Source organism: Rhinichthys klamathensis, unplaced genomic scaffold (genome assembly GCF_029890125.1).
Source record: "Rhinichthys klamathensis goyatoka isolate OS25496 unplaced genomic scaffold, OSU_Roscu_1.1 h1tg000838l_1, whole genome shotgun sequence".
In the NCBI taxonomy this organism is placed as follows: domain Eukaryota; kingdom Metazoa; phylum Chordata; class Actinopteri; order Cypriniformes; family Leuciscidae; genus Rhinichthys; species Rhinichthys klamathensis.
In genome coordinates this window covers 302,706-315,612 of record NW_026607216.1, presented here as the reverse complement: position 1 = coordinate 315,612, position 12,907 = coordinate 302,706, and the positions used below count along the sequence as shown (strand labels likewise).

Sequence of the window (12,907 nt, the reverse complement as noted above, 5' to 3'; positions counted from 1 at the left end):
CCTGAAGGTGTTTGTATGTTTTAATCTAGCTATTTCTTGATTATTATGAAAAAGGAAAGTGGTTTCCACATGGGGGAACATACAGTAAATACTGATTTGTCATATGTTTGTTAGTTGTAAGCCTAATATAGGACTTTGTGTCTGAAGACCTTTTTTTTTAGAAAAACAACAGAAACATTGCAGTCTAACTGATACAAATCTACTCCACCTACTTGCACAAAATTATTGCGACTTGAGAACAATTAACGTTTCATGTAAAACATTCAATATGACAGACAATAATAGAAAACACGTTTCTGTATGCAAATTCAACAATAGCATTTGTCATGGATTTGCCTTTTAAGGAAAAATTCATTTGATATCCATTCTTTCATGTGGTCATTTTCTTTTTCGCCTCAGTTTCCTTGTGAGAGGAGGACTATAACCAACAGAAGGATTCAGTCATCTTCTGCAGTCGCCGAAAATATTGTGAATGCTAAATAACAGACAGGCACACATCATGCCCGCTCTTTATAGATGTCTGTTGGCCCCCTCCTTCCTTTTGCATGCAAGACTCTTCACAAATCTCCTGGGCTCCCTATGACGTAATTGCGGGTCCCCTCCACATCCGTGAAGAAAGATCGTGATTCCCGCTCCAGATCCGCACCACAAATTCTATACATTCGTTGCTGCCTCTGTATGTTTATTACTGCCTAAAACGAAAGCCAGTTAATGTGTTTTACCTGACGCGTCCATCACTTATGCTACAAGCGTTTAGCACAAGCCTGCGGCACCGACAGACAAGATGTGGATTTAAATTCTTGACGGAGGGCGATAAAACAACGCGTGCTGACTTCAATCCCGTGGATAGTTAATATGATGCATCCACGAGTACGGAGAGCCCTGTTTTTGATGTCCGTATTCTGCCAGCTTGGAATGGCAGGCAAATACGGTAGGTTATGTCAGCAGATGAGAAAATCTTCGAGAAATATCTCGAAAAGAATTTCAGTTTCATTGTGCAAAGACGAGGATTGGTGTGGTTTTTAAGGCCTATGACAATTACGATGTGGCCACATTTACTTATATACAGTACAACAAATGCTTCTACTCGCAGGCAGTTTAATGAGTTATGTGACGCGTATGGTTTATGTGCCATTCATTTAAAATCACTTTTGAGAATATTTGCATATTGTGTTTGGTCGTGAGAATATTTGCATATTGTGTTTGGTCGTGTTTGCCAAGATATTGTGATCACTTCTCCAACTAAAGATGCATCAGATGTGTTGTAGGCTTAAACTGAACTGAATTCAGCTTCATTGCGCAACTGGTGGGAATGGACAGAGACAAGGAAGAGCGTTTCAGCACCATGGAGAGGGCCAATATTGATATTTGTTTATATAGCATCGATCCACTTTATGTTTCATCATAGGTTATTTAGGCTTTAAATCATCCGATATATATATTCCCCCTCTATCTAAGCATTATCTGGTTAAGAAAACTACTTTTTATTTTCCATCCCTGCTCTGACCAATAGAAATAACTCTTATCTGTATCCTTGGCGACACGTCGACGACATTGGACGAGTGACCCATTTGCAAATATTTCTGGAATATATACTGTCATATACTAAATCTTATACTATATCTTATAGTTTCTAGTTGATTAACAGACTTTCGAGTGCACTGTCGTAGTTTGCTTGATAAACGCCGTTTTTCTTATTGTTGATATTTAATTCATCCGTGCGTTACTATTGACATTTATGCATGGTAGAGCTCAACAGCAGGATTCTCACTAGCCTTTGCACATGCTGGTTAAGGCTTTAGTTTTGTGTAAATGAAATGCAAGGATCAATTATTTATTTATATATATATATAAAAAAAATCAGATTAATCTCCTTTTTCTATAGCCTACTCATATTTTACATTAATATATAGAAATGAATTTCATTTAAATTGATAGCATTTGTTGCAGTCTTCGCAAGCATTAGTTTTGTCTCGTTCATCCTAACATTTCCTCTAATTTTCTATGGGCTGGTGTTGATTTTGAAACAGGGTCTTTGTCCATCATTCTTGCATTTGCCCACACCTTGTTTCATGAGTCTCTGATTGATATTTATTGTTGCCAAGTCCAATCATTATATTATTGAGTTTTGTTTAAGACTTGAAATAGGCTTAAACCAGAGGAATATAATTGTATATTAAAGAAAAATGGCAAGTGTTGCCTTTGTAAAGATTATAGGAAAAACCTTTTACAATTAGGTTTAGAGTCGACTTAAGGGTTTTGCATGCTTAAGCCTGATACTAACAGACCACTGATTGGAGTATTTTGTGCATTTATATTGCTTATTATCTTAACACAATTAATAATGATTATTCCAGTTTGAGTATAGATTTGCACTGTCTGAGACTAAAATCTGTCAATGGCTGGTGTTGTTCATTTTGTTTTATACAGGAATTCAGTGCACTTTTTTAATCATTAATCCAGTGTGTGTAAAACACGGTCATGGTGATTTTCACTGATGTGATAAGTAATCATTGGAAAGTGGAAATAAGAGATTGACATCAGATTATTATTATTTTTTTTATTTCTAAGAGGTTTATCATCTGAGTCCATTTGCTCTACTGGAAAATAGCCATAAATAATAAACAAACTTTACACAATTTACACAATCTAATTGTCATTGAGGTAAACTGGAGTGTATTGTTTCAAAAATAGCTCTTTAATGAAATTGTGTTGAGTAACCTTCTTCATATATAGAGCTCATCAGTATTATGAAAGTGAAGTATTATGTTTTGAAGCTAACATAAAAAACACATTTTGGTATATATTTCCATTCAGAATGATTTAAAAACACTTCATGCTTTTTAAATGGTCTAAGTTTGTTTTTAGGCCACTTTACTTTATTCTCCGACAGCTTTATCAGTCTGACTCTTTATCTTTGTTTGTCCTGCTCGGTTCCCCTGACAGCAGTGCTGTTGGCCAGCCTGGCGATTCACACACACACACACACACACACACACACACAGACACAGACACAGCACACGCACACGCACGCACGCACACACACACACACACACACACACACACACACACACACACACACACACACACACACACACACACACACACACACACACACACACACACACACACACACACACACACACACACACACACACACACACACACACACAGCATAGTCAGGTCATGCTCACTGGCAGTTATGTTGCCTTTTTATTTGATCAGCTGTGTTCAGCACATGCCCAGAGCTTTCCTCCTCATTCTATCTGCCCACGCAGAGCTCTGCATCTTAGGGGAAACAAGCTACTCCAATCATAGGCCATCATGGATGAATGATTCTTGTCATTGATTCATCTTGATTCAATATTGTTTATACGCTTTCGGACTGTGTTTTTAAGCTCTAACACTTGTGACAGAGTCAGCTTTGACAGGTTTGTTCATAGTCCCATGCTGAGATGAATGTGTTGGTGAAGGAAAGGTTACTTGAATACAGTCTTTTCTATATCGGCACTGACAAAAATGCTTTGAAGTTTTCGATAGATTTACTAAAAAGGGAATTTGAGTGAAACTGCTGATGAAGAACTGCAATGTCACGTGAGCATGACCGAGATAGAGATGATAATCAAAACCAAACATATGTTTTAGTTTTTGGCAGAGTAATCGGAGGCACGAGCTGTAAAGGCACATCCCTCTTCTGGAAAGCGAGGTTGGGGAGCAGGAGCTCATTTGCCTTTAAAAATACAGGCACAAAAACAGCATGCTTTTCCTTCCACTCAAAAATGGGAATTTACAACATGATATAATAAATGATCTGTGGGGTATTTTGAGCTGAAGCTTAACAGACAGATACTAATGACACCTGAGACTTACCTTACATCTTGTAAAATGGGGTACAATAGGTCCCCTTTAATGGCGCAAATACCAGTAAAATGACTACCGCAAACTGTAGTAAGGGCCGGTTCACAAAGAATGTGTTTTTGCTGTTAAAAACACATGACGTAGGTCAGTGGAACTAAAAAAAAAACGTTTTAGAATGTTCAATGCTGCAAAAGAATGCGAGCGCAACAGTTAAAGACACCCGTCTAGCGCGTGTTTACATTGAAACACAATGGAAAAGCAACGCAGTGGAATGGAAAAACACGTTCTGTGTCTAAATCACGTTGCATTATTTATTCAAATACCCATAAATCACATACATTTTGCATTTGAAAGGGAAACTCCTATAAATGCTCACGCAATAAGGTCAGCCGCATTAAAATAGCTCCACACCTGAATTCGTGAATTGAGTGTCCACACCTTTTCATCGCTATAATTTTTCACTGCAGAGGGTTTGCGCTGGCGCAAGCTTTTAGTAAATCTGGCCCTAAATGTTTTATTCTATTTTCAGTTGCTTTTTTTATATTTCTTATCTTTCCATCTTTTTCTCTCTTGCATGCAGGCTGTTTGTTTGAGAAGAGGCTGTGCTCTAGGGAGCAGTTCTGCTCTGAGGGTGAGTATCACACTTCGGGGACAATAGATACAGTAATTCTCTGAAGTTCGAAAACAAGGACTTGGTGCTATCTTCTGTGTCCTGTCTCTATTTCTTGCTCTTGATGATCTAATCGTGAGTTCCGGATCATCGCTTGACAGCACAGATCTGCTACATCCTGCTACGACGCAACAAGAGACGCATACACACAGCTAAATAATTTACGCAGCAGGAAATTTCACTCATTTTATATTAGTTAACAGTAACCAAGTTGGTGTGTTTTGGAGGAGGATGTTTACATTATTTTGTGTCAGATATGCCTATAGATGTCCAAGTGGAGATACAATAGGATTCATACGTCTGGGACCACTATAGAAAACCTTGTATTCTGGATTTCCTAATTTAATAAAATTGTTGGTTACACTTTATTTTACAGTACGTGTACTTACTGAGTACTTACAATGTACTTACCTAAGAAAGTACTGGTAATATAAGGTAGCTACTGTACATGGGTTAAGATTAGGTTTAGGGGTAGTAGTTATTACCCAGTTTTTGTAATTGCTATGATAAGTAAATAGTATGTACATGTGGAACAGGACTGTAAAATAAAGTGCTACCCAATTTTTCATTACAACTAGTATAACAATTTGAATGAAAGGTTTAATTAATGAATTAAATGAATTTCAGAAGTAGTACACTCTCATAAAGCTGTCACTGGGGCCGTATCCTTTTAAAAGGTACACATTTGTAGCTTATTTACCTCTAAAGGCTGCATATTAGTACCCTAAATGTACATATTAGTACCTTCTGAAAGGTGTCTCTCTTTTGCATTAATGACAGCAGCACTTGAGCTGAACAAACTCCATGTTAAACCTGTAAACAAGCGGAAAACTTGATGTTCTTCAGCATGATTTGAGATATATCCAAAATGCATCTTGTGCTTCATGGAAACAAGAACATTTGACCATCTGTACAAAGGAGTTCCCAAAGTCATTGTCGGAAGTGTGCATTTTTGATTGGAAATAGTGTGGAATCACAAATATGCAGCAAAAATGTAGCAAAATCCTAAACCTTTCTGTTAATTTGCAGGATTCAATATTTTTTTTTAATAATGTGGTCTCAGACTTTTGAACTCCACTGTGTGTAACATTTAGACGCCGTTAGATGAAGTTATCAGTGCTGCTTATTGTATGTGTTTTTCACTCATAAAAATAATAGTTCCTTATTGGCAATGGTGGTTCCATGAAGAACCTTTAACATCCACAAAAGCTTTCTATTGCACAAAAGGCCCTTTACAGTGGAATAAAGACTCTTTAGATTATTAAAATCTTCTTCACACTCAGAAAAAAAGGTTATTTTAAAAACTATTCACTGAGGTTTGTTAGGGAACCCAGAATGGCTCTTCTATTGCATCACTGAAGCTTTATTTTTAAGAGTGTGTATCGGTATACCCATATCGCTTTTTGTGTTTTAATGCAATTCCTGAAAATTCCAACTGGTATCATTCACATATCCCATCTGTGATTTTGTACTCCTCTCAGGGATCTACCTGTGTCTGTATTACCACAGCCATAAACCATAGTATTCTGTCACCTGCTCTTCTCTCTCTCCGTCAAGTCCCCCCCCCCCCCCCCCCCCCCCCCACCTCTGCTCCACGTCCCCTTGGTAACGGTGACATCATCAAGCCCATGGAAGCTGGGTGTACGCCCCCACACTCACTGATGACTCACTACCCGGTGCTTACGCACACAATCACGTCTCATACGCACATACGCGCACATTATTATACCCACACGGTTACCTGCCAATTCAAAAGAGGTTACACAAATACAAGGAGCTCTTTAAAATGCGTTTCAAAGACTTGTGTTCGCAGTGACGGTTATCTGGGTCTTGGATACACGGTCAAGGCTTCCGTGTTCCCAATCTTATAAAAGGATGGAACATAGGTGTATAAATAAACTGTTTTTTTTTTCTTCAGTGAAAAGCTGTCTGCTGTTTGCTGTTTGAAGGTTTTACACCTTTTACACCTTGAAGGTTTTACACCTTCAAACACACACATATTGACAGGGCTGGGTAGATTACTTACAAATAGTCAGTTACTGATTCAAAATTACATGACAAAAAAATGTAGTTGGTAATGTAATCTATCTAGGTTACCCTAGGTCTGTTTTAGGTAATATAATCTGACTACTTTAAGATTACATTTGACCTAACTGGTTTATCACATTGACTTGAATAGAATAATCTTGTACCATATTGATATACAAATACAAAAAGAAAAAACATACATTCCATTCTTTGTTTTCAACCACAAGAACAGCATTAAATAATAAATAATAATAAAAAAAGCTAATAAGTAATTAAATCATAAATGAAACATTTAAATAAAAACAATCAAAATAAAACATTTACTAAAAAGATTTTAAATAAATATCCGTTTACCTGCATGTCATGTGACCATTAACCAACATCAGAGAACCGTGAACTGCATTTTATTATTATTATTTAATATTATTGACTTACTTAAAGTATATATATTATGGTACATAATATATTATGGCAAATAGGTTCAGCTGTCAAAAAAAGTTTACATTGGATGTAAATATATGAAATTATGTGAATTTGTAGATTTTAATGTGTGTGAAAGACAAAAGCCTTCCAAAGACAGTAATACATGGTTAAATGACTCACTGAGTGATAATTCAAATAATAATAAATGTGTTCGTTAAGAGCTGATTAGATATGCAGTGTTAAGAAAACACTTCTTAAAAGTGAATTGATTCACAGTGATCAAATGCTGTGTGTCTCAGAGGCACAATGTCCGTGCAGTTCCACAAACCTGCAGACCTTCTGGATGTATACTGTAGACTTAGAGAGGAAAATGTAAAAGATAAAAAAGAAGTAGAATCAATGAATTATGAATAATTTACAGTCATTGAGAATAACATGTAATCATGTAATCAATAGAAAAGTAACTGTTGTCTGATTACAAGTATTTTAAAATGTAATATAATCTGATTTCAAGAACTTAATTTTTGGAATCTGAATATGTAATTCAGATTATAATCAGACCCAGCACAGCAAATTGAAAGGCAGGTGTTTGTATTTAACTGGATAAAGAGAATAGAGAGAATAAAATAGTTACTAACCTTTTATATAAGACATTCTGGATCCACCTGAAGTGTCTTTAATTAGTACTAATTAAATTAATAATTTGATACAATGCACTTATTGTGTCTACACGTTTTTACACTCATATTTTAAAAAATGCCAACATTGTAAACTACATCTGTAATTCATTTCTGTAATTACATCTACAATTACACTGTTATCCCTTCTCTTACATACCACCAAACATGTCTCTAACCTTACCCGCATCCCACCTCAATAGCAGCAAAAGTTTTTGCAATACAACACGAATACATACAACAAGTACATTGCACTTAGCATTTTGTTATATGCAAGCATAGTTGTTAAAAACACCTAATATAAAGTGGGACCAAAACTCTTTACTGTTTAATTTCTGTGGCAAAATGGGTTTAAACATAATAGACCTCAGGTATACGTCTGCAAAATAAAAAAGAGAGATTCCCAAAACCTTCACTTCATAGCTTGCTCTGTCGTTTCATCATAGGAATTTGGTCAAGAATAGATTCTAACAAACATGTGTATGTCTTATATGTTTATAGCCTCAAAAACAAAAGGAAATCCCACACACTATCAATACTTGCATAAAGTATCAAAAAATATTTATCAGCAACGTTCCGGTCTCATGACCTTCATCAGGCATAAACAATACACTGTTCAAGCTCGATCACGTTTAAAATGATATCATGACCAATCACTGTGAAGATCCATCAATTACCAATCACTCTCAATGACTGAATACATCATTAACTCCACATCATCATATACAAAAGTTACTTAAAAAATTGTACATTGTATAACTCTAGCCATAGCATCATATTAAATAAAGCTTCATCATTCAGCCCCAATGTTGCCTCAAAATCTATATATTTATGTGGGTTGGTCTATGCTAAACCGATGTTCTGTATTGTCAGCAAACGTATAAAATAAAAATGCAGCAACCTTTAAAAAGTGTATGTTATGAATAAATATGCATTAATTATGAGAGGCAATTTGGTAACACTTTACAATAAGGTCCCATTATACAACATTAACTAACAATGAGCAATACATGTGTTACAGTTTTTATGAATCTTTGTTAATGTTAGTTTTTAAAAAATTGATGTTAGTTCAGATACACTCTAAAAAATGCTGGGTTGTTTTAGCCCAACTTTGGGTCAAATATGGACAAACCCAGCCGTTGGGTTAAATTTTTACTTTACATTTTTAACCCAAACATTTGGGTTTGTCCATATTTGACCCAAAATTGGGTTAAACAACCCAGCATTTTTTAGAGTGTACATGAAATAATATTAACAGATACAACTTTTGATTTTAATAATGCATTTTGATTTTGAAATTAACATTAACTAAGATTTATAAATGCTTTAGAAGTGCAAATTTTATGTTAACTAATGATAAACCTATTGTGAAGTGTAACACCAATAATTTTGTGTTGTGTTCGGTATGTCTTTCTTTTACTAAAGCGGCGGTGTGACATCAGTTCTCCTGGGTCACTTCTATTGCGATGTAATAATGTACTGTGTATTTCCATGCCTCAGGGCAACTGATCTATCGCCCCCATAGTGCTCTCACATCTCCGTCTGTGCTGGAAATAGCTGTGAGTCATATTCATGGACAGACTCGCTCAGAGATATAGAAAATGGCCGGGTTCATGTTTAGAGCTCATCTGCGTTAAGGGATCAAGGTCTTTTTTTAAACCACACAACTGGAGGTTTAGTCAGGGATGAGTCAGTGGTGTATGTGTGGGATGTGAGTGTATAAAAGTGTGTGTGGAGTGGGTTGAATATGTTATGGGTGTTTGTTAGTCAGGAAACTGGCTCATTTTTCACTTATGGGTTATTTTGTCTGCGACATTTTAATAAGCCTCTTAGTCACACTGTATTTTTTGTGTTTAAGAAGTGTTTAAGATGACGCTTCATTTTTTTTCGACATTGTTTATACTAGCATTAGTAACTTAAACCTTTTTTATTTTATTTTTTGCATTATTTAATCAGAATATTGTGGAAATATTATTTAAAAATATTTTTCTTTTCCAGATTTTCTCTTCAGTGTTCTAAATCTGAATAATTTGTTTTTGTTTGTATTACAGACAAGATCTTTGGACAGTGTCGGAGCTCCAGACATGATCAGGTTCAGTACCAGGTCTCTGTTCCTGTTCTTCAGAGACTGCAGGAAGTGCTCAAAGAGTTAATGATTCAGGGTAAGCACACACACACACACACACACACACACAAACACAGAGGCAGAGAGAGAATCTATGTGCACACACAACTTTTAAGACAAAAACACAGATTATCCAGGCAAACAGGGTATATAACAGGCAAACAATCCACATGAACAGCAAAAAAACAAGAACGTCCTGGCACCCCCGACCGAACAGCATGAAAGTAAACAAAGACTAACAAATTATGAAGTTCAGAATATCAAGTTTTCCTGGAGCTCTGCGAAGCACGAATGACATTTACTCTCAAAGTTGACATCCTGCGTTGAATCCAGTGAATAGTTGCTTTGTTGACTCTGGGTCATTTAATTCATTAAATTTGAACAATTTTAAATGTTGGATAGTAGGGATAATAATAATAATAGTAATAATAATAATTTGTTACATTTATATAGCGCTTTTCTGGGTACTCAAAGCGCTTTACATAGAGAGGGGGGGAGGGGGGGGATCTCCTCAACCCCCACCAATGTGCAGCATCCACCTGGATGATGCGACGGCAGCCATATTGCGCCAGAACGCCCAGCACACACCAGCTTACTGGTGGAGAGGAGACAGATTGGTGATGAAGCCAATCAGTATGTATGGGGATGATCAGGAGGCCATGATGGACAGAGGCCACTGGGCAAATTTGGCCAGGATGCGGGGGTTAAACCCCTACTCTTTTTTCCGAAGGACATCCTGGGATTTTTAATGACCACAGAGAGTCAGGACCTCGGTTTAACGTCTCATCCGAAGGACGGTGCTCTTTGACAGTGTAGTGTCCCCGTCACTACACTGGGGCATTAGGACCCACACAGACCACAGGGTGAGCACCTCCTCCAGCGCCAACCTGGTTTTCCCAGGAGGTCTCCCATCCAGGTACAGTAATCACATGAGCGCAATTGAGTCCCTTTCATGTCTTCTTGCGCTTGAATGGACAAATTCACCACAAAATGGCTGTATAGGCAAGTATCCTTGTAAAACATAGTCGGTTATGTCTTAAGTGAATGGGAACGGTTGAAAAGAAAATACGTACGTAACAGCATGTTGGATACGTGCAGCTCTTACAGTTTTTTTGGATTGCTTAAGCACGATTTTCAAAACAGGGCCCGTGTTTTTAAAACACTACACACAATTGGCACAACCACACACCCAATTAGCAAAACACTACAGATCCTTTGCATAATTAAACACTCTTGTAAAAACTATACACTTCTGTTTAAAAAATACACTTTGTTACCATATGAAACACACACGTTTCACATTACTATACTCTGTTTGCACGAGTTACACTCTGCTGTGATAAACCTAAAACACTTTTAGCACTTCTACTTCCCTATGATTAGAGTAGTCTACCATCAACAAAGTACAAATATAATGTAAGTTCACCAAACACTACACAAGACCATGTTGCAGACTGAAGAAACTCATTTAATTCTCAACACGCCCAAAATGTTGACATGGAGATTCATAATACTATAACAAAATGTCACTTTTGTACTGTAAGTTTACTGTAAAAAAATAAATAAAATAAACTAGACATTGTCTCTTCGCCTAGCTGGATCTGGCCAGAGAATTTCATCAACATCGCAGGCAATGTTGTCATTAGCAAGACACCTTGGAAAGAAACGTCTTGAATGACGAATCCATCCTTGCATTGCTGCTACCTCCATCTGGTCACAGGCCTCCTCCATGGCTTGGATGAGGGGTACCTCAGCCTGGAGACGGAGATCATATACCTTCCACCGCCATGCAGAGAAAAACTCTTCTATAGGGTTGAGGAATGGAGAGTATGGTGGAAGATATAGGACGGTGAAATGTGGATGTTGCTGAAACCAGTTCTGAACCAGAGCAGAGCGGTGGAAAGACACATTGTCCCAGACAACAATGTATTGCATACGATCGATTTGATTTGCTGCTGTTATGTTGTGCAATTGGTCCAAGAATGTAAGTATGAGTGCTGTGTTGTAAGGGCCCATATGGGCATGGCGGTGGAGGACCCCATTCTGTGTAATGGCTGTACAGAGTGTTATATTACCCCCAAGTTGCCCTGGCCAATGATGTTTCTTCCCCTCCTTCGTGTTCTCGTCAGGTTGAACCCAGCCTCATCTACGTAACTGAACTCATGCTGGATCTCCTCTCCATCCATTCGTAAAACTCTCTGAAGAACAGTGTCAGGCAAAATTGTGTAGTTCAGGGTAGATCTAGTATACATCAGTACAGTAAAAGATTATGAGACAGTATGCAAGATCACACTGCTAAAGTGAATACATACCTCTGCATAATCATGCCGCAGTCGTTTCACCCTTTCGGAATTGCGCTCGAAAGGCACTCGATAAATTTGCTTCATTTGAATATGTTTTTTTTTTTAGGATGCGTGCCAGTGTTGATGTTGAGACCTGATGGATATCGTTGAAACTGGCGTGGTTATTGACAATGTTAGCTTGGAGCTGATTGAGTGTTATAGCATTGTTGGCCAAAACCATGTTTACTATCTCCCTATCTTGCTGTTCTGTGAACATAGGAGGCCTTCCCCCTTGTCGTTCCTGTCCCTCAATCCTATGTAGAAAAAAAAAAAAACAGTATACAATAGTACAGTAATTTCACAGGAAAAGGTAACAGAAGTGCATAGAATACAGTACTGTAAGCAGTTACTGAAACCGTGCAGATGTTTTTGATATGATGATATTACGTATTACAATACCTATTTTCCAGTCGAAATGTTCTTACCCCACTTGCCACTGTGTATCGGCTTAGATGTGGCTGTACTCGCAGTCCAGCCTCCCTCAGCGTCAGGCCGTGTTTGACAACGTGGTCAACCAGTGTTGCGCGGATCTCATTAGTCAGATTCGGTCCTCTTTGAGCACCTTCTTGTCTTCCTCTTCCTCTTCCTCTTCCTCTTCCTCTTCCTCTTCCTCTACCTCTACCTCCAGCATGGCCTCCATCTCTTCCTATTCCTCTGTTGATTCCTCTTCCTCCCCGTCCTCCTCCTCCTTGTCCTCCTCCTCGTTCTCCTCCTCGTCTTACTCTTTCTCTGACTCTTTCCATTGTGCTTGAAGACCGATGAACTCACCTGCTGCTTTTTATAG

At 37.6% G+C, this 12,907-nt stretch overlaps 1 protein-coding gene across 1 annotated transcript in view; it reads left to right on the top strand.

The window, feature by feature from the left end:
* The first annotated feature begins 537 nt into the window (after positions 1-537).
* The window catches only part of ptprna (protein tyrosine phosphatase receptor type Na), a 43,587-nt gene continuing 31,217 nt past the window's right edge, over positions 538-12,907 (top strand). The window contains exons 1-3 of the mRNA XM_056243754.1: positions 538-931; positions 4,439-4,489; positions 9,708-9,818. Of these exons, the coding sequence (XP_056099729.1) occupies positions 856-931; positions 4,439-4,489; positions 9,708-9,818 (238 nt within the window). The 5' untranslated portion in view covers positions 538-855. The remainder of the gene's footprint in view (positions 932-4,438; positions 4,490-9,707; positions 9,819-12,907) is intronic.